Source organism: Pongo pygmaeus, chromosome 9, assembly GCF_028885625.2.
Source record: "Pongo pygmaeus isolate AG05252 chromosome 9, NHGRI_mPonPyg2-v2.0_pri, whole genome shotgun sequence".
NCBI classification, from domain to species: Eukaryota; Metazoa; Chordata; class Mammalia; order Primates; family Hominidae; genus Pongo; species Pongo pygmaeus.
The window spans coordinates 74,284,861-74,309,869 of record NC_072382.2 but is presented as its reverse complement, the minus strand read 5'-3'; the positions used below and the strand labels follow the sequence as shown (position 1 = coordinate 74,309,869).

Here is a 25,009-nt window from a genome sequence, read left to right as displayed (position 1 = left end):
AGGCTGGAGTGTGCAATGGCACGATCTCGGCTCACTGCAACCTCCGCCACCCAGGTTCGGGTGATTCTCCCGCCTCAGCCTCCGGAGTAGCTGGGATTACAGGTGCGTGCCACCACACCCACCTAATTTTTGTATTTTTAGTAGATACGAGGTTTCACCATGTTGGTTAGGCTGGTCTCAAACTCCTAACCTCATGATCTGCCCGCCTCGGCCTCCCAAAGTGCTGGGATTACAAGTGTGAACCACTGCGCCCGGCCAGAGTCCTGTCCCTCTAAGGTGCCAACTGTCCCTGCCTCTGGACAGAATAGGGCAGGGCGTGAAGAAGCAAAGGGAGGAAGACAGCCCTCACCAACCACCCCCACCCTGGGACACAGCATCCTGTGCTGACCCCTCCGGGTCCAGGGCTTCGCCGTAGTCCACGGTCAGCATCAAGGTCCAGGCAGGGGGCTGAGCTTACTGACACTGAGAGTGATGATGGGCTGGAGACATCAGCACTCAATCCAAGCTGGGACCCCATCACCCCTGTTTGGTCCCATCAGTTTCTGGGTCAGCAAGGCCATTCTAAGATGGTTCAATGCCCCACACCACAGCATAGCAAATATATTGAAACATACATCCCACAGAAATAGATATAATTTTTCACTTGTAAAATTTTTGCAAGAATTTTTACAATTTTGCTTTTGAAATTATGTGGCTCTGAGAAACCATTTAGTTTGCATTTGGCTATGATTTATCAGTCATCATGGTGTATTCTTGGGAATTCTGGCAAAATAAAATGGAACTGGAAGTTTTTCAAATGTAATTAAATTCTTATAAATACTAAATTTAACAATGAATGAAAATGGCATGCTATGTTTTACAGGCATTTAATTAAATGCTTATTGGTTTTGCTTTCGATGTTCTTTTTGAATTCTGAAGTCAATACCTTTTCTAAGATCTCACTTGCTATTGTGGGAGCTTGACAAGTGTACAGTGGTGATCTGGCCTGTGGTGAGAGGCAGTATGGGGTAGGGGAAGCCGGGGCACTGGAACCAGGCTTTCTGGAGTTGAGTCCTCCACCACTTCCTAACTGTAACTTTCATCAGGTTACCAATCTCTCCATGTCTCAGTCACCATCTTTAGAATCAGGGTAACCAACGCACTCTCCTACCAGGGCTGTTGATAGATACAACACATTTAGAACAATGCCTAGCAAACAGGTATGCTATTATGATGAAAGTATCTGATGGAGAAAAAGTCAAGACTCAGCCAGCATCAACATCCAACCCAAGTCCAGGGTCAGGACCAGGGCAGTTATTTTGGTTCCAGTAAAGATAGGGTGGAGGTCAGTACCAGCATCCATCTGAGGTCTGGGTCAGCGTCAACACCAGCTTGGGGTCAGGACTAGAGTCACGTCAGTGCCAGCCGGGGGCGGGGTAGGGTCCAGGATCAGAGTCAGTGTCTGGCTGGGGTCGGAGTCCGTGCCAGAGTCTGGCCAAGCTCTGGGGTAGGGGAGTGTCCAAGTTCAGGTCCACCCAGGGGCTGGGGTAAGTACCAATGTCTAGCCAAGTTCTATGGTCAGATCTGGGAACAGAGTCAGTATCCAGGTGGGGTGGGTGGGGGTGGGGTCTGTGGCCACATCCAGCCCCTTCCAGGAGGGCCTGTGCTTATGGGAATTGGCAGCAGCGGGGCCACTCACCGACTGGACGAGCAGGGCCCCCACCTTCTGCTGGGCATGCCAGGTCTGCATGCAGTGCCGAACCTGCTCCAGGAATTGCTCGTGGTGCTCCAGGAGCTCGGGGATCTGGTCGAAGATCTCGTCCACCAGTGAAGGGTCACAGAGCACGGAGTTCTCTGGCTGCTTCAGCGGCTGCATGTAGCCCTGAAGGACCCACAGGGTCGGTGCACACTCCCTCAGAGATGCCGCCCCCACCCCACCTACACAGGGCCCCTGTGTGAGTGCACACAGAATCACCCGGGCCTGCAGCTCAGCGCCCTGCCTTCCACATCTCCCTCATGAGACCAAGAGCTCCAGGAGGGAGATGGGAAGATCTAAGCTCATGCCCTCATCGCTGAGCCCAGGGCCTGGCACAAGATGGGAGCAAGGATGCTCAGGATTGGTTTGTTTAATGCATGAACAAACAGAGCTTGGAATGAGGAAAGCAAGATGGGGCTCCTTGAAAGACCTCCCACCACTAACTCAGCAAAGATTTACTAAGCACTTACTATGTACCAGGCACTGTTCTAAGAACTGGGAGACAGCAGTGAATAAGAAAGACCACAATCCCTGTCCTGATAGAGCTTAGGATCTAGTCTGATGAAACACACAAACGGAAGAAATTTTTTAAAAAATCATATTTCATCAAATCTAAGAAATATTTTATTTTATGATGAAGTCTTGCTCTGTCACCCAGGCTGGAGTGCAGTGGTGCGATCTCAACTCACTGCAACCTCCGCCTCCCGGGTTCAAGTGATTCTCCTGCCTCAGCCTCCCGAGTAGCTGGGATTACAGGTGTGCGTCACAACACTCAGCTAGTTTTTTATATTTTTCATAGAGACAGGGTTTCACTATGTCGGCCAGGCTGGTCTTGAACTCCTGACCTCAAATGATCCACCTGCCTTGGCCTCCCAAAGTGCTGGGATTATAGGCATGAGCCACTGTGCCCGGCCATTATTTTATATTTAAGAAAAACTGGTTGCCAATTAAATTATGATATGCTACCAATTATAGAATGAACCCTGATTTAGGGATATTAAAATGCGAAGACCATGAGTCTCAGAATGGATGACGTGTGGAAATCTCATAGTCAGTTAAAAGGCGATAATGTGGCAGGGCGCGGTGGCTTAAGCCTGTAATCCCAGCATTTTGGGAGGCCGAGGCCAGGCAGATCACCTGAGCTCAGGAGTTCGCCATCATTCGCCACCAGCCTGGGCAACACAGTGAAACCCCGTCTCTACTAAAATACAATAAATTAGCTGGGCCTAGTGGTGTGCACCTGTAGTCCCAGCTACCTGGGAGGCTGAGACAGAAGAATTGCTTGAACCTAGGAGGTGGAGGCTGCAGTGAGCCGAGATTGCGCCACTGCACTCCAGCCTGAGCGACTAAATAAATAAATAAATAAATAAATAAGGCGATAATGGTGTGAAGGTAAAGCAGGGAGGGTCGTGGGAGATCACGAGACCATATGGGAAGTTACTGGAGGCTCTTAATGACACTCTCTGAACGCTGTTATACAGATTTCAGATCTGCTGGCCAGTCTGTGACTAAAACTCCCGTTATTTTACGTCAAATCTACATGCAAAGATGTTCCCCTAGCTTTAATAGCCCAGCTCAGGGGCCGGTGCGCTTGTGGAGAGGTCTCCCTCTACTGGCCCTACGCTGTAACTGCAGGCTAAAGAAACAGGAGGGTGTTGTTTGAAAAAGCATATGTGATGTTGCAATAACATTTATATTAAACATTTTTAAAAATCTGGCTTGTTTTGTAAAACAAGCTTGAGAAAGTAAAGCTCAACAGAATCCTCTCTCTTGGCTGGGGATTCTGAAAAGGCCGGGATGATGGTGAGGAGATAGGCAGGCAGTCTCCTACCCCCAGGTGAGCCAGCTCCTGGGCTGGGTCAGGGCCCGCTGCTCCACAAGGAGCAGGAGCAGCAGCTAAACCGCTCACCTCAGGGTCCCGGCACCCCACACAGAAGCGGGCACACAGCAGGAGGAAAGAACAAACAATGACTGAGAGCCCAATGCGGAACCTGGCACAAGCCAGTGCCCCATTCACTCACCAATGCTCAGCCCGCCCAGCACTGGGGCACCTCACTGCACAGACCCCCTGTGGGGCTGACACGTGAGTGGTGGGAGGCAGGAAAGAAGCACAATAAATACGTAAATTACTATACAGCATGGTGGAAGACAGTGAGTGCTACGGAAAAGAGGAGTGGGATCAGGGTGCCAGGGGGAGGGGGCTCGTCAGGGTGGTCAGGGGAAGGGGCGTTTGTTAGCTTCGAGTGTCAGAGTTGAAAATAGGCTCAGAGGGTGAGGGTGACGCTGAGGAAGGGGTGTAGCCCTGGGACCTAGTTTCAAATCCTCCCTCCTTCTGGCTCCTAACTTCTATTTAACTTCTTTGTTCATTTTGAACACCTGGCCTGCAGAACAACACTTATCAATTAGTGAGGGCAGTGATCGTTGGAAGTTAACGCTGGGACTATGGAGTCCAATCTCAATTTGAATACCACTGTGCTCTAGGCAGTGTAGACTAGTGGGTGACAGGGAGAACCCAGAGGCACAATGACAGGGTTTCAACCCAGGGTGTGGCACTTCCTAACTCTGACCTTGGACAAGCAGCTTTACTTCTCTGTGTCTCAGCTGCATCATCTGCAAAATGGGGTTTATAGTCAGGCTTATATGAATTAACTCACTGTTCTAAAGCATTCAGAACAGTGCCTGGCACATAGTGGGCACTCAGTGAATGTCAACTAATACCACTCACTAGATGGATGACCCTGGGCAAGTTTCTTAACCTCTGTGAGTCTTCCTTTCTTTGTATAAAGAACATAATATCTACCTCACAAGGTTAATACAAAGATTAAATGCAACTTTCTACCATGCTTGCAGAGCTGCAGGCAGTATGCTAAATTATAAACATGCCTCTCTAATTATCTGCACTTAAGGCAGGTCTATTATTATCCCCTCTCTACAGATGAGGAAACTGAGGCAGAGACTGGTTATGTGACATGCTCCGGGTCACACAGCTGGCCAGGAGATGGAGCCAAGTTTGAATGCTGGTGGCTTGGCTATAGAGTCATGCTCCTGACCTGGAGCCAGACCTCAGTCCTCCTCCCACACTCCAGGGCTGCCTCCAGGGACGGTCCTTGGGTTCACGTGACACCCTCCTGTCTACCTCCACCTTGCTCACCCAACACTCTGGCTTCCTCCACCCACAGGTCCTGCACCCTTTCCCAAGTGCAGCCCTGGATGGGTCTGGGAGATTTGGCAGAGGTAGAAAGACATGCCCAGGCCCTGCCTGCTCCCAGCTCTCCACTGCTCCTCACTCCTGCCTGTGAACAGGCACGGGTGCCGTCTCACCTTTTGTTTTTTTTGTTTTGTTTTTTGAGACAGAGTCTCGCTCTGTCACCCAGGCTGGAGTGCAGTGGCTGGATCTCGGCTCACTGCAACCTCTGCCTCCCGGGTTCAAGCTATTCTCCTGCCTCAGCCTCTGGAGGAGCTGGGATTACAGGTGCCTGCCACCACGCCCAGCTGATTTTTGTATTTCTAGTAGAGATGAGGTTTCACCACATTGGCTAGGCTGGTCTTCAACTCCTGACCTCAGGTGATCCGCCTACCTCAGCCTCCCAAAGTGCTGGGATTACAGGTGTGAGCCTCCGCGCCTGGCTCACCTTTAAGTCTTCTTGATGGGAGATAGGTAGATTAGCTACATTTTGCAGGCAAACTTGAGGCTCAGAGAAGGTGAGGTGATTAGGCTAGTATCACCCAGTGAGGATGCAAGTGACTTCAACCCTGGACTCTCTGACCCTAATGCCTCCAACTCTCACCTAGGGGATGGCAAAGGACCCCCTCAGGCCCCTGCCATGTCTACTCCTCCTGCCTGGCATTCTGGCTGCGTCCCTCCCGTGGCTTCCTTGCATGCACAGGAAAGCCCAGCTCCATGCCCAGCAGCCTTCCTTCCTGCAGCCACCCGGCCACCTCTGGTTCCCTGCTGCATTAGGTTCCTCCAGCCTCCCGGCCTTTGTCCCTGACATACCCTCTGCCGGGAGCCATCCCTCCGGGCTCTCTCTGCTGAAATCAACCCACCCTTCAGGTCTCAGCTAAATACCCCAACCCCAAGGGAGCCCTCCCTGACCCCCACACCAGGGTAGGCCCCCTTCTGTGTTCTCATCTCCCCGTGCACTTTTTAAAAACAATAAACAAACGCAATGTATTTTATGGTAAAATATATATAATATAAAATTTACCATTTTAAATATACAGTTCAATGGTATTAAATACATTCACAATGTGTGACCATCCAGCTCTAAAACTCTTTTTATCCTGTAAAACTGCAACCCTGTACCCATTAAATAGTAACTCCCCATTCCCTCTTTTCCCAGCCTGGCACCCTTTCCCTGGCACCCACCATCCTACCTTCCATCTCTGAGTCTGACTACCCCAGGAACCTCATGCAAGTGGAATCAGATAGTGCTTGTCCTTTGAGACTGGCTTCTTTCACTTAGCGTCATGTTCTCCAGGCTCATCCGTGTTGTAGGATGTCAGAATTTCCCTTCTTTTAAGGCGTATCCCTGTTGTGTGTAGGTTCTCTGTGTGTGCACTTCTGCATCACCACGTGTCACTGTGTGTGATGTCTGGCTGGTCACTGTCGGTCTCTGCCATAGACCGTGAGCTCCAGGAGACAGGCCCTTACCACTAATGCCCCTGCACAGAGAACACTACCTGGAGCGCAGAAGGGGTTCACCGTGGATTTGTGGAGTGAGTGAATGAATGAATGGTGAGTGAGTGAATGCTGTGGATGTTTCCATAGGGTGAAGGTTCTAACTTTACCCTTTGCTGTCACTCTGCCCAGCTAGCTTGGGCAAATTCATCCTCAACGGTGACTGCCAGGCCCCACTTCAGCTCAGGTCCACACTCATCCAGCCCCAGGCCATGTGTGCATCCAGGCTGTGGGCCTTCCCAGGTTCATGTCTGAGCCTGAACTCACCACCTTGCTCTAGTTGTGCTTCTCCCCTGGGCCCCACCTATCCGAGGCCAGGAGCCCAGACGTCATCTCGGGCTTCCCCACCTTGCCCCCCACATCCAACCGGTTACCACGCCTGGCCTGACCAGTCCACCTCCTGAGTGTCTGTCCCCAGCACTCCCTTCCTGTAACCTCTATCCTTGCCTGATCTCAATGGCCTTGACCTCCTCTTCTGCCACCCACCTTCCCAGCTGTCAGACAGACTTCATGAAGCATGAATCAGGCCACACACCTCCCCTGCTCAAAGCCCTTTGCTGATCATCCAGGGACCCTGGCAGAATCTACTGCCTCCAACTGGTGTTCTAGGCCCCCACAGTGTGGCCTCTGCCGACTCCGACAGCATAGCTATAGGACCAGCACCTTGTGCTCTGTGCTGGCCACGTAGACCTCCGAATGTGCCAGGCCTCACTTGGCTTTGCAATGTGCCATTCCTGCTGCTGAGAAGACAGGTCTCGGTGGAAGTGAGCACCTCCTCCAGGAAACCTCCCTGACCCCACGCTTAGCAGGTGCCCCTCGATGTTTCTAGAGTGCCTATATACTCCACTATGTACTCAGCAGGGCAGTGAGCTCCTGTGGCAGGGGCTGGGCTCTCTTATTCATCCCTGTGTCTCCTGCACCTGGAACAGGGCCTGCACACAGCAGGTGCTCAATACTGAACTCTATTCAACTCATACTTCCCAGTCAGTGAATACAATGGAGGGGGCACACCAGAGGGAGTTCATGGATCTAAGTTCAGGGTCAGGGTTGCCAGGGGGACGTGGAATAACAGCAGGGTAGGGACGCCTGCCCTGGGGTGGCCTGGCCCCTCTGCATTCTCTCTTGCTCAGGAGAAGGCTTCCTCCTTCTCTGGGATGGCCACGCTGGGGGTTCTTCATGGAAAGGCGACGGGTGCCAGCGACACGGCTCTCTGGCCTCAGTCCCTTGTCCATGAAAGGGGTTTGCTCACACCCATCTGAAAGCCTCCTAGGCTCAGAAAGGCCATTCTCAGGGGAGTGGGCCCCGAGCCCCACCTGCATCAGGGTGCGCAGCGACTCCACATACGACTGCTCTGTGTCCAGCAGGGTCATGGCCACGTGCTTCCGCATGTCCTGTGGGGACAGGAGCAGAGGGTGAACAGGGGTCTTTTTCCCCCCAGACCCCATCACCTGTAGCCACGTGGCGCCCAGAGAACCCGCCCACACCCTCTCCCTGCCCTCCTGCCGCCCAGAGCTCCCAGCTGTTCCCCCGAGGCCCCCAGGCCCTCCACTCTGCCAGGTCTTTGCTCAGCTGCTCCCCCTGCCCCCAACTTACATCTCAAACACGTGGCCTTGCACAGTTAGGCGCTCACTCCTCCGCCCCTGCCCCATCTACCCCCTTCTTGGCTCCTCTGCCAGGCTATTGAAAAAGGGTCTTAAAAAAAATCAATAACCTTTCACATTTGCAAAGAACAATGCCTCCAGGCCAGCACCCACTCCAGCTGCCAACTCTGAAGATCCCACCTTCGGGCTCAGCGCTATGGGGACATGTCCACCTGGCTGGGCTGCCCACCATCCCTAAGAGTAGACACCATCACCCTGCTACAGAGGAAGACACTGTGGACCAGAGAGGGGAAGTCAGTGCTGAAGGTCACACAGCTGGGCAGTACCAGGGTTCAGCCAGTCTCAGACAAGGCTGGATCCCAATTCTGTCATTTAAAAACGTTAATTAAGCCCTCCTATGCGCCAGGCACTGTTCTAAGCATGACATATTATTCAATAATCCTGGCCACCCTGTGAGGTACATGTTGTTATTCTCTTCATGTTAGGGAGGGGAAAAAGGAAACCCAGACACCAATGCCTCCATCCTATGGATCTGATGACCTGAATTACTGAGTCCCTAAAGGGTCACACAGCCTTTGCACCCACACCCCCAGGCACAGGGTGCTCATCCCTGTCTGGGAGGCCTTGTGTTCAGCCCCTGGGACTGAACTTACCTGCTGCTCCTCTCCACCGGTCTCTACACCTCTCCCCCCATATCCCCACCTCCAGGAAGCCTTCCCAGATAGCACCAGCCCCAACAACTTCCCTTCTCTGGCAGACTCCACTCCAAGCCCTAGACCCCTAGACTCCACTCCTGACCCCTCTAAGGCCCTAGAATGATCCTGGGCAAGGCCCCTAACTCCTCTAGGCTCCAGATCTCTGGGTTATTCTCTTCTCTCCCCTCCCCTCCCAGGTCTCGGCTTGGCCTGAGCATCTGTGGACCGTATCTCAGGCTCCTGCCATCAAGGCCTACTGGTTCGAGCAAGTGCTGTGCAGATGGCAATGCCAGGGTGTCCATGTCTGTGGCATCCCTCCAGCCTCCACCTCTAGTCCTTCAGGGTAGGAACTCAACCAGTGGGGTTGTCCTGGTCACTGCTATACCCAGGGCTCATGTCTTAGTGGACCTGAGCCCAGGCCTGTCCAGCCTGCCTGACCCAGCCACTGCTCCCCCTCTGCTTGTGGCACACCCACTTCAGATCCCGTGCCCTCTGACCAGGGACTCAGGGGCAAGGCCTGTCCCCACAGTGTCCTATAATGAAGCACACTCAGAAAAGTGAGCTCCCATGCTAGGAACTCAGTGGTGGGGGTGTGAAGGACACCCCTTGGGGCAGGGAGGAAGGGGGGCTGACTCTCTCCATCCTTGCCAGCCCATCATTGCCAGCCCTGGGCTCTGACAGGTGGGAAGGTACCTCAGGGCCTCCGGAAACAGCAGACCAGAGCCTCAGAGCCTCTGGAGACAAGCAGACCATCTATCCTCGGTACTCCTGTGACCTCTAAAAAACCAGGGCAGCTTCCAGAAGGAGGCAGTGTGAGCAAGGCTCACTGTAGGATGGAGACTTGGGAGAGCGTGGAGGGCCAGGAAGGCCTCCCGAGGACAGGCCCAGATGCCTAATCCTGCCCTACCCCACTCCAGGGACATCTCAGCACCCCACAGACATGGTCTTGCTTCAGCCTCACACTCAACTCTGTGACACAGGTGTTGCCATTTCCACTGCACAGGTGAGGGGTCATGTCAGAGAGGTGACATGACTTGTCCAAGATCACACAGCCCGTGAGTGGCAGAGCAAGGACCAGGGTCTCTTCAGCCACCTCATGACTCTCAGGGCCCCAGCCCCTGGAGTTCTCGCCCAGACTGGGCAGCCATGGGCCACAGGTCCCCAACACTGCCCTTACTGGCTGTGTGATTGTGGTGTCACCTAATGGCCCTGTTTCCACATTCGCTTCCATGAAATGGAGCTAATAACCCCTCCCTCCCATCACTGTGAAAGCAAAGGCGGCAGTGAGCAGAGCAGCTCTGTCCATCACCGTGAAGGCAAAGGCGGCAGTGAGCAGAGCAGCTCTGTCCACATGCAGCAGGTCACCAGTGTCCACCCTTTCTCCCCCTCAGTGAGACGGCGTGGGGAGCTCCCTGACAGCAGGGCCAGGCCAAGCGCGGCCCTGGGCCCCTCAGCCACACTCCTCCGCCCACACAACGGCCGTCAGGCCCAGCGGGCGCCACAATGGTCACGGTCAGGGAGGCTTCCTGAGAGGCAGGGCTGGCGCTGTGCCTGATGCCGGGAGGCTGGGGTGACACGTGGAGGCTGACGCTGCAATGCCCGCCTCTCCCAGCCACCTCCCTGCGGCAGAGCACAGTGGCCTGTCACTCAGCTGTCAGGTAAAGACACAGAAAACAAGGCCAGCTCCCTGTCACTGCGGGAGCAGCCCTCCACACGTGCCCAGACACGGGTGTAGTGTGCGGGGGTTGCGGGGGTGGACAGGGGAGGCAGGAGGCAGACAGCGCAGCTGTCAGCCTGAACAGCAGGCCCACCTGTTTTGGGCGGAACAGCCCTTCAGACCCAGCCTCCCCACAGCGCCCTTCATCCCTCACCAGCCCCATCCCCAGACCTTCGCTACATCGGGCACTGAGGTGGGCACTAGGGGATACAGCAGGAAGACAGAGGGAGCCACACCTGGGATGACTGGGGCATCACAACCCAAAGACTGAAACCCTGATGGGCACAGTGTGAGGACAGACACGCACACAGAGACGCCATAAAGGCAAGCCACCCCACACAGAAATAAAAAACGCAGCCAGGTCACGCAGCTGAGAACCAGGCCCGCCAGCTCAGAGACTTGAGGCTGTGGAGAGACACATCACAGCACAGGGAGGGGACAGAACTACAGCCCCCACTGGGCCCGGGAGCATGGCACAGAGTTCAGGCCCAGAGATACACAAAGACAGGGAAACAGCCCCAAGACGCCTCCCCTCCCCTGCAGGGGTACGCACACTGAGCGAGAACCGGGACGCTGCTGTTTCCACCGCAGCATGACTCCTCCAAGGGCCAGCAGGCCCAGCGGCAGGGGGAGGATGGCAGTGGGGGTGCAAAACTGACTCTACCTTCCAGCACACACATACACTAGGGCCACCTCAAGCCTAAGAGGAGGGCTGGGAAAACCTCCTTCCTGAGCCTGTGGACCCCCGATACCACTGGCGACAGCCTCGGCTTCCACAGGCACTTCTGCAAGCGGAGTGCCACCAGGCCTTGACCCTCAGCGCCCTGCCAGCCACACCACCGCCTGCCAGGGTTCCTCACTCTCAATCTCCAGGTCTCCATCCCCGGTCACAGAGAACCCCTGCGCCCCATGCCTCCCCTCCCCCCACCGTCACCTGGGTTGGCTCCTGGGTCGGCTGAGTTCTAGGCCATGGCCCAGGTCCCTGGCTGTCCCTCCCCCTCCTACCTGGGCCTTCCCAGGCTCCTCGGCGTCAGTGCTGCTGCCCCCGGCGGGCTCCCCGGAGGCGGCAGCTGGGCCCATATCGCGCATGTCTTCCAGCGCGATGGTGAACTGGGCCAGGGTCTTCACCATCTGCAGCATGCGGCCGGCCCGCCGCCGGGGCGGGGGCGCCGGGGTGGCGGCGAGGGAGGGGAGCGGGGGTCGGCGCGGAGTCAGGGGCCGCCTCCCACTCTCACTCCCTAAGGGCTCAGCCCGGCCGCGGCGGCAGTCGCAGTGGCGGTCGCGGTGGTTAGTTCCAGCGTCGATCTGAGGGCTGCGGCCCGGCCGGCTGCGGCGCTGTTGCCTCCTCCGCGCTGGGAGTGCGCCCGGCGAGCCAGGCGCGCGCGGCGCCGCTGTGGGGAGGAGGGTCCCCGCCCTCTCCGCGCCGCCCCATCTCCCCCAGCACGCTCTGGGCTGCCCTCGCACCCGCCCCTTCCCCCACGCGGCGGCGTCCGCTCACGGACCCATCCTCCGCCCCGGGACACAAGTCGACGCACACCCGTGGACAAAGGCGGTGACATGTACTTTCCCTCCGCACCTGCACCCAGCGCCGGCACACGCTGAACGCAGCTTCCCACCGAGGAGCCACGGAGCACGGGACACACACAGGGGCACGAACACACCTACACGGAATAGGCCACGTTCATGGAAACCTGCCCTCAGGCCTGGACCCGTATGCACAAGGGGGTCGGGCCAAGTGCACCCACATCAACACAGTCCCTTACAGACCTGAACCTTGCTTGACACACACGAACATGATCCATCGTTGGGCCCAGACAAGTGCTTCTGTGTTTACATAACTATTGCCGGCAGAAACAGGCACATATGTCCAGGCTCGGACATTTAGAGATGTGCACACATACACATCCCTGATCTTCCACCCAAGGGAGGAGCTCTTGGGCCTGAAGGAGGGCAGCTATCACTCAAATCACCCACCTTGAATCATCCCTACCCCTGCCCCGACCCAGCTTGGCCTGTGTCCTATACCTGGGACCATCTTGGAGGGTTCCAGTCCTGTCCCTGTCCATCCGTCCCACCCCTAGACTGTGCTCCCATCCCTAGACTGTGCTCCCACCCTTAGACTGTGCTCCCGTACCTATACTGTGCACCCCTAGACTGTCTCCAAGCAGGATCCTCACAACCTGCTGCTTGAAAGCCCAGAGTGACAGCAGAACCTATCCCAGATTCAATCTGGACTGAGGGGTGGGGGCCAGCAACCTGCTTTTGCACTAGCTCCCACCCGGCAAGATGGTGGGGGCTCTGAAGCACCCTGCAGCTGTGCCTCAGCCCTGGCCAACTTCATGCCTTTTAGTGTGCTGCATGCTGCCACGCTCACCAAGCCCCCAGCTGACTCCTTCTCCCAAACCTGCTTTCCCCTGAGTTTCCTGCACAGTGGACAGACATCCTGACCCCATCGCTCAAGCCAGGCCCATCTGTCAACTCCTCTCATCTCCTTGCTTCATGTGCTCCAGTCACTTCCGTTTTAACTTTCAGAAACTGACCATGCTCTCTCCTGCCTCAGGGTCTTGGCTCATGCCTTTTCCCTCTCCTAGTAATGCTTTTTCTTTTCCTTTAAGACCAGTTTCGGGCGGGCGCGGTAGGTCACGCCTGTAATCCCAGCACTTTGGGAGGCTGAGGCGGGCAGATCACCTGAGGTTGGGAGTTCGAGATCAGCCTGACCAATATGGAGAAACCCCATCTCTATTTAAAAAAAAATTACAAAATTAGCCGGGTGTGGTGGCGCATGCCTGTAATCCCAGCTACTCGGGAGGCTGAGGCAGGAGAATAGCTTGAACCCGGGAGGCGGAGGTTGAGGTGAGCTGAGGTTGCGGTGAGCTGAGGTCGTGCCATTGCACTCCGGCCTGGGCAACAAGAGCGAAACTCCGTCTCAAAAAGAAAAAAGACCAGTTTTAGTGCAGATGTCACCTCCTCAGGGAAGCCCTCCCTGATCCTCAGATTAGGTCATGTGCATCTAATTTCTGCTCTTAAAGGCTCTCAGTTTTCCTTACCTTAACCATGTATTGCAGTTTGTAAATATACATTTAAGCAATTACTAGATTGAGGCCCATCTCCTCCCAGGAGACTATATGCTTCCTGAGGGCAGCATCCTTGTCCCTTTTGTAAGCCAAGGCACTTATAAGGAAGGCTGGCTTAATAAACGATCCCCCAATAGCTCTTCCTCCTCCCTTCTCCCCACATGCCCAGCAGTTACTGACTGAGAGGCAGACCAGCCTGAACAGCTCTCTGCCGCTTACCCTCCCAACTGGATGGATTGTGGGCTTCCCTGCGGATGGAGCCTGCTCCTCCTCTTCCTCCTCCCAGGGCTGGGCATGCAGGGGGTCTGGAACAGCCAGACCAGTTGACTGAGTGGTGGCTTGAAAGGGAGGATGGACAGGCCTGTGATCCAGTCCAGACATCCAGGTTCCACAGCACATGCAGAGTGGTGGTCTGAGGGCCCCATCCCTGGCTCATTGCTTGGTCACTGAGGATACTTAACCCACATCTGGCTTTCTCTCAGGGCACCTCGTCCCCCATCTGACCCTCTCAAGCTACACAACCCTGGGCATCAGCTTCCTCTGAGTGGCTGAGAGGCAGTGTGTGGCTCAGGATTTAGAGAGGTGCATCCATTCCCTCACTAGCTCCAGTGGGATGGGGCCCTACAGAGATCAGTCCACGCTTGTTGGCCTCCAGGAGCTCCCAGACAACACAGGGCTTTCCTCATAGGGCTCATAGGGCTCAGCAGAGGGAGTCACTGCTGCTTCACAGGAAAGTATTCAGGGACGGCTTCCTGGGGGAGGCATGGCAAGAACAAGGTCCTGAGGTCGAGAGATCCACAGGCATATGGGTGCCCAGAAGACAGAGTTCACTGAAAGGCCCTGCCCCCAAGAAGGGGGCGGGACTTGGTGCCAAAGGCACTGCTTACTGCTGCTGCTTCATTAAGGAAGACTAATTAGATCCAAGCCTGTTGTCTTGGCAATGGAGTGGGGCTGGTGGTTCGGGGAGATGAAAGGAAGCAAAGAGAAGGAACAGGAGCACATGGGTCGGTCGCTGAGGCAGGGTTTCCAGGGAGGGCCCCATAACGGCACAGGCATCAGAGCCCTTGAGGATGAGGTCAGTTGGGGTGGGGGCTGAGGGCACCAGGTGGGCCACGGTACCCCTATGCAGGTTGGTTCTGCTATTGTTCCTCTGAGCTCCTGTTCTGAGTGCTGATTTTATTTTCCTTTGGGGTATGTGCAGTTGTATAGAATGAGTGTGGCTCAGAAGAGTTTTTGTAAGTATACAAGGTGCTTGGTGTAGGCCTACCCAGCCCTCCTCTCCATACCCCACACCCCACCATAAACACCTCTTCTCCCATGAAAGAGCCACACTCTCACCTGCTCCTTAGTCAGGGAAGGCAAGACAGAGAGGGGGAAAAAGGGTTCTGCTCTACAAGAGTACCACCCCACTCCAGGAGGGGCAGGCTGGGGGTCCCAGGTCTGTGGGACCACCTTTCTACCAGCCCTGGGGAGCACCTAACCCTCTCTACTTCTGTCCAATCTGCTGACAACTTCCCCATCTCTGAGGGAATCCCAATACCCTGACTACCTGCCTCTGGACACACCACCCAGTCTGAGCCCACCCACACCTCCTGCATCTGGGCACTGTCCACCTGGGGGCCACCTGGTCCTCCAGCTGGTGCTGGACCAAATGGGACCAATGGTGAGAAAGAATAGACATAGGGATGAACAAACAAATGGACAGATAACCGGTAATGGCTGAATAAATGAAAGGATGAAAGGATGGAATCATGATAGATGAATAAATAAATTAATGGATGAACAGATCAATGACAGTCATGAATACATGAATGAATCCACGGATACCTGGTTTAATGGATGAGTAATCAATTGCATTTTTATTTTATTCATTAGTTGATTAGTTCAATAAATACTCATAGAGCACCTACTAGATGCCAAGCACTGTGCTGGGGATTTAAAGGTAAGGAAAGAGGTCTGTGCCCTACTGGGCACCACAGTCTACAAAGGAAGACAGGAACTGAGACAGAAATGGCAAGCATGATGCAGGTGGTGAAGGAGAAATGCCGGTTCTGGGGCAGCAGGCCTCATCAGGCTCCTGGGAGTGGAGGCACAACCCTATTAAATCTGTCAAGAGAGTGCCTGGGCCCCAGAGCTGCCCAAACTGGAACACTAGGAACCCCATAATCTCAGAATTGCCACACCACTAATGCTGTTTGGACAATTCTCAGGGGCCAGGCACCCTACCATCACTTTATACGTCCTGGCTCCTTTAATCCCCACAGCAGCCCCACATCAAGAACTCTATTATTATTACTCTCCCTTCTTACAAACTAGGTAACTGAGGCTCAGAGAGGTCACCTGGCTGGTAAGAAGTAGAACCCAGTTCTACCAGCCACCTCCAGGGCCCAGGCTCCTAAACCCCACCCTCTCCCCAGTGGTGAGAGCCCCACTCCACCTCCCCTGGCCTGGTGCACACAGCTGGGCTCCCCCAACCCCCACCTCCCTGGTGCGGTGGTTGCCTTTCTTCAGCCTCCTTTGTTCCAAGACAGTGACATGAACAGATTCTCCTGAAGGTTTAGGTGGTAAACAAAATGCCATCCACAGGCAATACTAGAGTCAAAGAAGATCCTCTTCCCTGGGAACTCGGCCCTGGCGAATGGCCCAGACAGACTGTCTGATGCTCCTGACCCCACCAAAGTCCACAAGCATAGGGTTGGTACGGGATGTTCCCAACCTAATGGGCTATCCATTTCCCTGACAGCCGCTGCCTTCCTCAGGTGCTCAGTTCATCAGGGAGATGAAAGTTCCAAAAGAAGGACTTTTTGGTGTAGAGAGATTAAGAAGGCAGGCCCTGGAGCCAGAGAGCTCAATCCCAAATCCTGGCTTGGCCACTTACTGGGGAAGTGACCTTGGGCAGGACACTTCACTTCTTGGGGCCTCAGTCTCGCCATCTGTTCCTGTTTGAGGACTCTGTCTTCTTCTTCCCATCTCCCTATCTTCTCTCCTCTCCTCCCTTCCCCCTGCCTCCCCTGGTCAGGTCCTGTTTCCTAGAGACCCTCCCTTCTGGAAAGAGGAGCCTCTCAAGGCTCCACAGAGTTCCCAGGCCTCCCAGGCAGCTAGAAGGGAAGTGTCCAAGCCACAGGGCTCCCTGGGGACTGGCTGCTCAGGGTGGGCTCCATAATTCTGGGGAATGTGCTTTGGGAATGGGAAGGAGAGCTCCTTAGAGCCTCAGGATCTTCCTGTTATGGGGATACTGCCCTGCTTAGGTGGGTCTGTGTATGCGCCTGGGGTGGGATTATGAGTGACACGACCTGTGTCCTCTCTGTGTGGACTCCTCTGTGTGTCTGTGTACACTCTTGTTGGGGTCTTCTGTGGACAACTGGTGAGGGTGATGGTCCACAGGGTTCAATGGCAGAGACGGAAAGTGAAGGGGTCACTTCAATAATAATAAAAAATAGCTGGGCGCAGTAGTTCACGCCTGTAATCCCAGCACTTTGGGAGGCTGAGGCAGGAGGATCACTTGATCTCAGGAGTTCGAGACCAGCCTGGGCAACATAGGGAGACCTCATCTCTACAAAAAATACTAAAAATAGCCAGACCTGGTGGCACGCACCTGTGGTCCCAGCTACTCGGGAGGCTGAAGTAGGAGGATCACTTGAGCTCTGGGATGTCAAGGCTGCAATGAGCTGTTTTCCTCATAATCATCTTCAGGTAGATTGTATGTTTTGAAGATAGCTATCATCTCACATGCTTTTTTTTTTTTTTTTCTTGAGACAGGGTCTCACTCTGTCACCCAGGCTGGAGTGTAGTGGCGTGACAGCTCACCGCAACCTCAAACTCCTGGGCTCAAGCGATCCTCCTGTCTCAGCATCCTTAGTGGTGGGGGTACAGGCGCGCACCACCATGCCCAGCTAATTTAAAAAGATTTTTTAGAGATTAAGTCTTGCTATGTTACCCAGCCTAGTCTCGCACTCCTGGGCTCAAGCAATCTTCCTGCCTCGGCCTCCCAAAGTGCTGGGATTATAGGCGCGAGCCACTGCGCCTGGCCCACATGCTCTTCTTACAATGTGGTATTGACTCTTCCCACAGAGAGGGGAGGTCCAGGTCCCCTCCCTTCGAAGCTGGGTAAAGCTTTGTGACTGCCTTGACCACAGAGCACAGCAGAAATGATACTATGTGACATCCAAAGCTATGTCATAAAAATGCCACGTGCTTCCATCTTGCTCTCTTGCCTTGCTCATTCTTGAAACCCAGCCTCCAACGTTGTGGAGAAGCCCAGGCCACATGCAGGGGCCATGTGTAGGTATGCCAGCTGACAGGCCAGATGAGGTCCAGCCAAATGCCAGCATTAATCACCAATTTGTGAGTGAGGATGCCTTCAAGGTAATTCCAGCCCAGCACTATCTGACCGCACTGCATGACTCTCAGTGAGAAGTACCTAGCTAAGGAAACTGAGGATCAGGGAGGTGGAGGAGCCACGGTCACACAGGTGGTGAGTGGAAGAGACAGAATGTGAACCCAGGGTCCTTCATATGCTGACGGTAGAAATGAAGGAAGGGGATGATTTCTGCACAGGCTAGATTTCATCTATTGCCCCAGACGGGTCTAGCTGGGACTCCAACCTCACCACTCCTTCCAGAAACTGTCCCTGCTGGCTGAAAGGAGGATGGAGGTGGTAGACCTCACTCCTTATGCTGGGACTCAGGCCCAACTTCTAGCTGCTGAACCTTGCTGGTGCACTCTTAGCCCAGAAGGGACCCCCCTACCCACTGTGTTCCCAGCCCCCTCCTAGACCTTTGGGAATGAGGTGTGCTTGCTGTATCCTTGGTGGGAGCTCATGTCTACAACTGGCTAATGTTTAGTGAGGCACTGTTTCTCATGTGTTATCTCATTTAGTCCTCACCCCAGTCCTCTGAGTTACATATTCCTGTTATGGCCATTTTACAGATGAGGAAACAAAGGCTCCAGGAAACAAAGCAACTTGCCTGAGGTTATGAAGTCAGGATGTGGCAAAGCTGGGATTGGATTGCAAGTAACTGGCATATCAGAGAAGCTGAGTGACCTCACCAGGGTCACAGAGCACGTTAACAAGGAGTCAAGCCAAGCCCAGAGCACCTTGAATGAGAAGGTGGGAGGCTGTATTCTCTTCCATGGATGGCTGGGAGTTAGATGGAAATAGGACGGTCTCAATGTCTGCTCCCTGCTTTCCACAACCAGAAGATCCATAAGAACAGAGACCAGTAGTGCACAATACTTATCTATTGACTGTCTTGCTTTGCAACTTTAGCCAAATTCCTCTCCACTCTGGGATTCAGTTTCCCCCACTGTAAACAAATGGGGGAGGAGGGAAGGTGCAGATGGATTCTAAATTCCCCACCAGGCTTCCTGGCAGAGGTGGTGGGGGTGAGGTCATGCTCAGAGGTGGAGGATGGACAGCTTGACCTTCCTCCCTGATTTCAGACTTACGGATTAAGCAAGCCTATGGCTCCAGCGAGGAAGCTGAAGCCCCAAGAACTGCACTTCCACCAGACGCCCACAGGTAGCAGCAGAGGCCCACATGGCAGCGGCTGTGGTGCATGTGGTTTGAATTTAACTCATTGGTTTTCTTTTTTTTAATGTGGTTTTTTTTCCCTTTCTTTCTTCTCTGAGATCCGCCCCCCTCCCTCCCAATTTCAAGAAGATACAGCTGGACCTTCCAGGCTGGGAAGGAAAAGTTTCTTAACATCATGGATAATAGCGGGAAGCAGGAGGTGGGACTTCAGGGGTAGATGGATAGACAGACCCCCAACAGATGTGAAAAACATCTTAGGAGCTCAGAAGCTTTGAATGCAATCATCCTCTCAGCCCAAGAAGCTGGGACTGTCACCCCCATTTTACAGGCAGAGAAACCAGAACCCAGATCTTCTGGGTCCCACATCTGAGTCTGAGGGGGGGAGGTTGCCCTGCCCTTGGCAGTCGAGAAGGACCCCACTGGGAACCCCATGAGGCCTTAGGGTAGGTAGGACTTGCTAAATCTGGCAACTCATGCTTTAGGGCTCCCAGGAAATGCACCCACCTTCCCCTATGCACACTTCTGCCTACATACTGGCCTGGCTTGTGGTCCCAGCCCTGGCTTAAAACCTATGAATGAGATGACCTCCAGGGGCCCTCCTCTCCCAGCTCTAAAAGTTATTTCATTCAAAATGTCTAAACCTGGCTCAGCACCAGACCAGTGCTCAGGGAATCAGGCCTCTGTGGCCCAGGACCACCACCATTCAGCCTCTGATTCCTGACCTGCACAGAGCACTGGAAAGCAGGGATCCCTTCCCTCTCCTCCACCCAGTTCCCCAGCCTGCAGGGAGGCTGGGATCGTGGGAACGGAAGTTATCCAGGGTCTGTTTCCAGCCCCTCTTGTTCCCTCCCTCCCTCAGACCCAGAAGCAGGAGGAAGGGCTGCAGTCGTGTGTTGTCGGTGGGATGGGGTGTCCTGCCTCTGGCGCAGAAGATGACTCACAGGGCTGTGGGCCAGGCACCCTGGGAAAGGCCAGGTCAGCCTCAGCCAGAGCCCCAGGGAGCTGGGGCAGGAAGGAGGGGGGCCAGGGCCTGCCTTGGCTGAAAATAAATCCTGGGGGGTCTTGAAGCCCCACAGCCAAAAGAGGCTGTCTTCCCCACTTACCATAGTGCCAGAAATTCTATTCATGCCACCAGAGACGTAGGGAAGCCTGAAGTGCAATCAGCCCCCAGCAGCCTACGCGTGACCTCCCAGCCTCTCCTCTAGCCAGGCTAGTCTCTTCACCACTGTCCAACCCCAGTCTCCTCCCCACCTCTCCACCTTTGTGTAGACTGCTCCTCTGCCTGGGCTGCCCTCCTTGCTCTTGGCCCTGTTTAAACGCCATCTAACTTTTATGCTCTGCCTCTTCCCAAAGTTTCTTTTAAGTCCTCCACCCTCCCTGACCTATCCCTGCTATAGACCAGGGCACTGACCAAACTGCCTGGTGCTAATTCCCCAATCAGCAGCCTCCTTTTTGGCATACTGAAAGACCTACTATGTGCCAGGCTTGCACTCAGGCAAGCTGCCCAGGTACTAAGGGACACATAACAAAGTCTGTGAGCTCCAAAAGGGAGGGTGCACTTCTGCCTTCTTCCAGCAGCTTCCATGCCTACAACAGAGGCTGGCCCACAGTAAATGCTCAGTTCACATTTGTGAATTTGTGGATGAATGAAAGCAAGCATCAGTGTAACTAATGTGCACTGATTAGTTTAGAATGTCCATGTTCAATCCTCTCTTGAAGGAGGGAGGCAGAGAAGGGACCATTTCTACGCATTTGATATATGGGCACTGAGGCTCAAAGAGGAAATGCCTCATGACCCCCAGGGCGGCAGACAGTCAGCTGAGCTAGAACCAGACCAGACCAGGCCTCTGGAGCACTTCCACTGTAGCTTGTCCAGAGAGGCCCAACCAGCTGGGTTGCAGTTTGGCCCCTACCTCCCCTACTCCCACCCTGTTCCAAGACCCAGGTGACACTCTGAGGGAAGAGTAAGTTCTACCCATCAGTTGGTCACTCCAGCCCTGGCCCTGGGGACTGTGGCATAACCCAGAGCTGAGGGAAGCCCCCTCCCATCACACCAGGCAAGCATAGGATGGTCAGGATGCCCAGGGGCAGTGACCATGCCTATTCAATTATCCCTCCACCCTAGCCTCTGGAAGAAGTGGTCTCTGCCTCTGGCTGACCAACAGCAGCTTGGGCTTTTAGGCCTTACTGAATTTATCCACCAATGGTGACCAGCCCTAATGCCTCGACAGCCATAGTCAGGTGTGAGTGCGAGCACACGTGCGTGTACACAAGTGTGCACAGTGGATAAGATTCACAGCTGAAGGTCAGCCTGAGCCAAACCCGGGGTATACTCTCCTGAGGCCCAGGACGAGGCCACCACCGCCAGAAAGTCTTTCTGGTAGTACAGACCTGCCCACTCCCCTCCTCTGAACTTCTAGAGTTTCGGCCTTCAAAACTCAGGGTCTTTCTAGTCTTGTCGTGATTACTGGCACTAAGTGGAACCACCCAGTACCTTAGAGTTTACAAAACACTTCCAGGGCCTAATTTCATGAGCTCTTCTGTGGGTAAAGCAAGGCTCAGTGAGAAGTCATGCGTGCTTAGGTTCTCAAGACAGGCTGGTGGGGCCAGGCCCAAATCGCAGTGCTGGCACTGACCTGCTGTGGGACTGTGAGCAAATTACACAACCTCGCTGGGCCTGAAGACAGGAAGAGAGCAAAAGCATAAACCAGGAGGAGAAGATCTCCTGAAGGATTCCTCTGCGCTGCTTAATAAGCGCTCTGCAGGTATTATTTTAACCTCACAACAAGCCTCCTGGGTAGGCCCTATTATTACCCTGTTTTACAGAGGAAGATGATGAGGCATAGTTAAGTACCTTGCTCAAGGTCTCTCAAGCAGACAGGATTCCCGCCCCCCAGGAACCCCAGAAGGAAGAGGTGTAGGGTTATTTAGGAACCCGGAGAGTCGGAGCATCTTCTAGCCTAAGGGAGTGACCCTGGGAGTGGCCCAGGCTCCCAGCATGAGGAGGACACCCACTCGCCCACTCGGCCTTTTCCACAGCAGGGAAAACTGGCGACAACCTCAAGGTCCAACCACAGGAAGGCCCAGAGATTCATGCACTTACTGAAATCTTTGAAATGCTATGGAGAAGTATTTGGGTGTAACATCAAATGAAAGAAGTAAGAAGCATACATTCTGCACCATCTCAATGTTATTTAAAATACACACACACACACACACACACACACAGACACACACACACACACACGGAGAAAAAGCCTGGAGGGAAATATACCAGAACATTAACAGTGGGCAGAGGCCCTGGACAAAGGTGGGTAGAGGGGTAGAGCCAGAGACCACTCTCCACTGATGGCTTCCCGACCTCCAGGAAGACCACATCTGTGCCTCAGTTTCCCCATCTATAAAGTACAGAATATAGAGGGCTTACTTCCCACAGTGCCCAGAACAAAGCATGAGTTCAACAAATATTGGCTGTTATGAATAACCAGAATCTCAGAGGGCAGGTCCCCTCAGGGGTCAGCAGTTGGCTTAAGCATCCTCCTCCCACGGCAGGCCTCCCTGGCAGCCCTCACTGGCATATCCGCAGGGCTGAGGAGCTCCCCCTCCCATGGGGCCATGGTAGCTCCTTCCACTATGGGCATGTCTGCTTGAGAAAAAGCCAAGCTGGGCTGGACCCCTCAGTCTCTGGGTGGCCTTAGAAATGGACAGCAGTCACCTCAGGAAGAAATTTCCTCCACCTCCCGTTCAAAAATTCTTTGGGCTCTAATGCTTCTGTGGGGTGATTCTCCAGATGAGAGTTGGGAGAGGTTTTCCGGGTGGCTCTCTTATCCCCAGCCCAGGTGACCACCTCTATCCCTCTCTCTCTCCCTGGGACAACAGAGTAGCATTTGTTGGCAGCACTTTGTGCCTTTTCCATTTTCTCCTTTGGAAAACAAATGAGAAGCCAGCTGAGTCTGACCTCCTCCCCCCGCACCCCCTCCACCCCCCCTCGCCCAACCCTCCAGGCCCCCAGGGGCAGGAGGCCCTTTCTGCCTCCTCCCTGGACAACAGGCCTGGTGGAGAACCCCAGAGGAGGGGCCCTGTGAGCTGGCTGTTGCCATGGCAATGACAGCCCTGGAATTTGACCACTGGGGCCCAGGAGTGGGGGTGGGGAGGTGGTATAGGCCCAGGAGTGGGGCCAGGGAGGAAGGTCCAGGGGCCCAGGAAAGCCAAGAAGAGCAATGCAGGGCAGGGGTCCAGGGTTCCCTCCATGGCCTCAGTTTCCCCATCTGTAAAAGAGGGAGAGAGAGGCATGGGCCTTAAGATCTCTCTACCTCTAATCCAAATCGAGACATGGGTAAGGGCTAGCGGTATGGGACACAGCCAGGACAAGGCCAGTGCTCCCTTTGATGGATAGGGACCCCAGGGAACAGGGACTCAATCCAAGGTCACACAGCAAGTCCAGGGTAGTGGCAGGACTAGGTTCTGGGGGATGTGGTCTGTCCACTCTGGCTTCCCTATTTTTCTAAAGGAGAGGACAAGGGTGCCTGCCTCATGGTAGGGAGAAGAGGATCCCCAAGAATGGTAATAGCTGGGCCCACAGTGCTGAGACAGCAGGTAATGTGCCCACCCCCAGAAACCCCTGGCCTTCCTGGATCCAGAGGGCTGGCAGAGGGCCTGCCCCCACCCCCACCTGCTGCGCCAGGCTGCAGTGGGTATTTTTAAATGGGTGCCTGCCCCTCTCCTCCTTCCTGCCTGCCCACTCCAGGAACACAGTGAATTCTGCTGCCAGCCCTCCATCCTCTTGGGCCAAGCCTGAGTGGGCGCTAGCTCCACGGTCTTACTCTCTGCCTCCACCTCCAGGACAGCCAGGGCGATGTCCAGGGCCTCTTCCAGCTATGATACTCTAGGCCCAGAGAGGGGATGGGGCTGGCCCAAAGTCACACAGTACAGACAAGGAATTTGGGAATGTTATGCCACCTTCCAGTGCCCAGCAAGTTATCTGGTGCCACTCCAGGCCCTTCTGTTCATCCCTCTGCCCCTGCCCCTCCACAGCCACAGCCTCGATCCCCTCAGCTGACCTTCACATCCACCCCAGAAAGATTCTGACCAAGTCATTCCTCACCTTAAAACCAACCATTCAGAAAAAAAAGAGTTGCAGCCACAACTCATACTACACACCAGGATAAATTCCAACCCGATCAAGGATTTACATGTAAAATAAAACAAGAAAACTGAAAATACCAGAGAAAAAATATGAGAGAATTGCTTTATAATCTTGGAGTGGGAAAGGCCTTTCTAACTATGACTCCAAATCCAGAAGCAATAAAATAAAAGCTTGATAAAGTAGAACACATAACAACAAAACCTTCTGCATAGTAAAAATATAAACAAAGTCAAAAGTCAAGTGACAAATCAGGAAAAGAATATTTGCAACTCATATGCCAGACAAAGAACTAACTTCCCTAATATTTAAAAGGTTCCTAGAAACTGATAAAAACAAAAGGCCAACAACCCAACAGAAAAATAGACAAAGGATATGAAGCATTCACAGAAATGGGAATCCATATGTCTCTTGGAGATAGAAAAAGATGCTCAATCTTACTCATTATAAGATAAATACAAATTAAAATACACTGAGACCTATCAGATTGGGAAAATATCCAAAGGTCTGAGTTGGTGAGATTGTGGGGAAATGGGCCTCTTACCTACTGCTGATGGCATACCCCCAAGGACAGCAGCAAAATGAGAATCACATTTACCCTGTATCCTAGCACTCCTAAGAAATGACCTACAAACAAGCTTGTTCACTGTAGCACTGTTTGTAACAGCAAAAGACTGAAAAAACCTAAATACCTGTTAATATGTGGTTGCATACAGTTTGGTATTCTGCAAAATGGGACACCATGCAGTACAAAAAAGAATATGAGGCCAGGTGCGGTGGTTCACGCCTGTAATCTCAGCACTTTGGGAGGCTGAGGCAGGCAGATCACG

The 25,009-nt window shown here is 53.9% G+C and overlaps 1 protein-coding gene and 1 long non-coding RNA gene across 2 annotated transcripts in view; one reads left to right on the top strand and one right to left on the bottom strand.

Annotated features, from left to right (window-relative positions):
- ARHGEF17 (Rho guanine nucleotide exchange factor 17) overlaps nt 1–25,009 on the bottom strand; it is a 60,814-nt gene that overhangs the window by 14,435 nt on the left and 21,370 nt on the right. The window contains exons 2-3 of the mRNA XM_054440889.2: nt 7,730–7,807; nt 1,679–1,861 (exon numbers count right to left, since the gene is read on the bottom strand). Coding sequence (XP_054296864.2) covers nt 1,679–1,861; nt 7,730–7,807 — 261 coding nt within the window. The remainder of the gene's footprint in view (nt 1–1,678; nt 1,862–7,729; nt 7,808–25,009) is intronic.
- LOC134740267 (uncharacterized) lies at nt 17,734–24,232 on the top strand. The gene is made up of 3 exons (XR_010127597.1): nt 17,734–17,868; nt 18,433–23,632; nt 23,784–24,232. It is a non-coding gene; the product is annotated as an uncharacterized LOC134740267 (long non-coding RNA).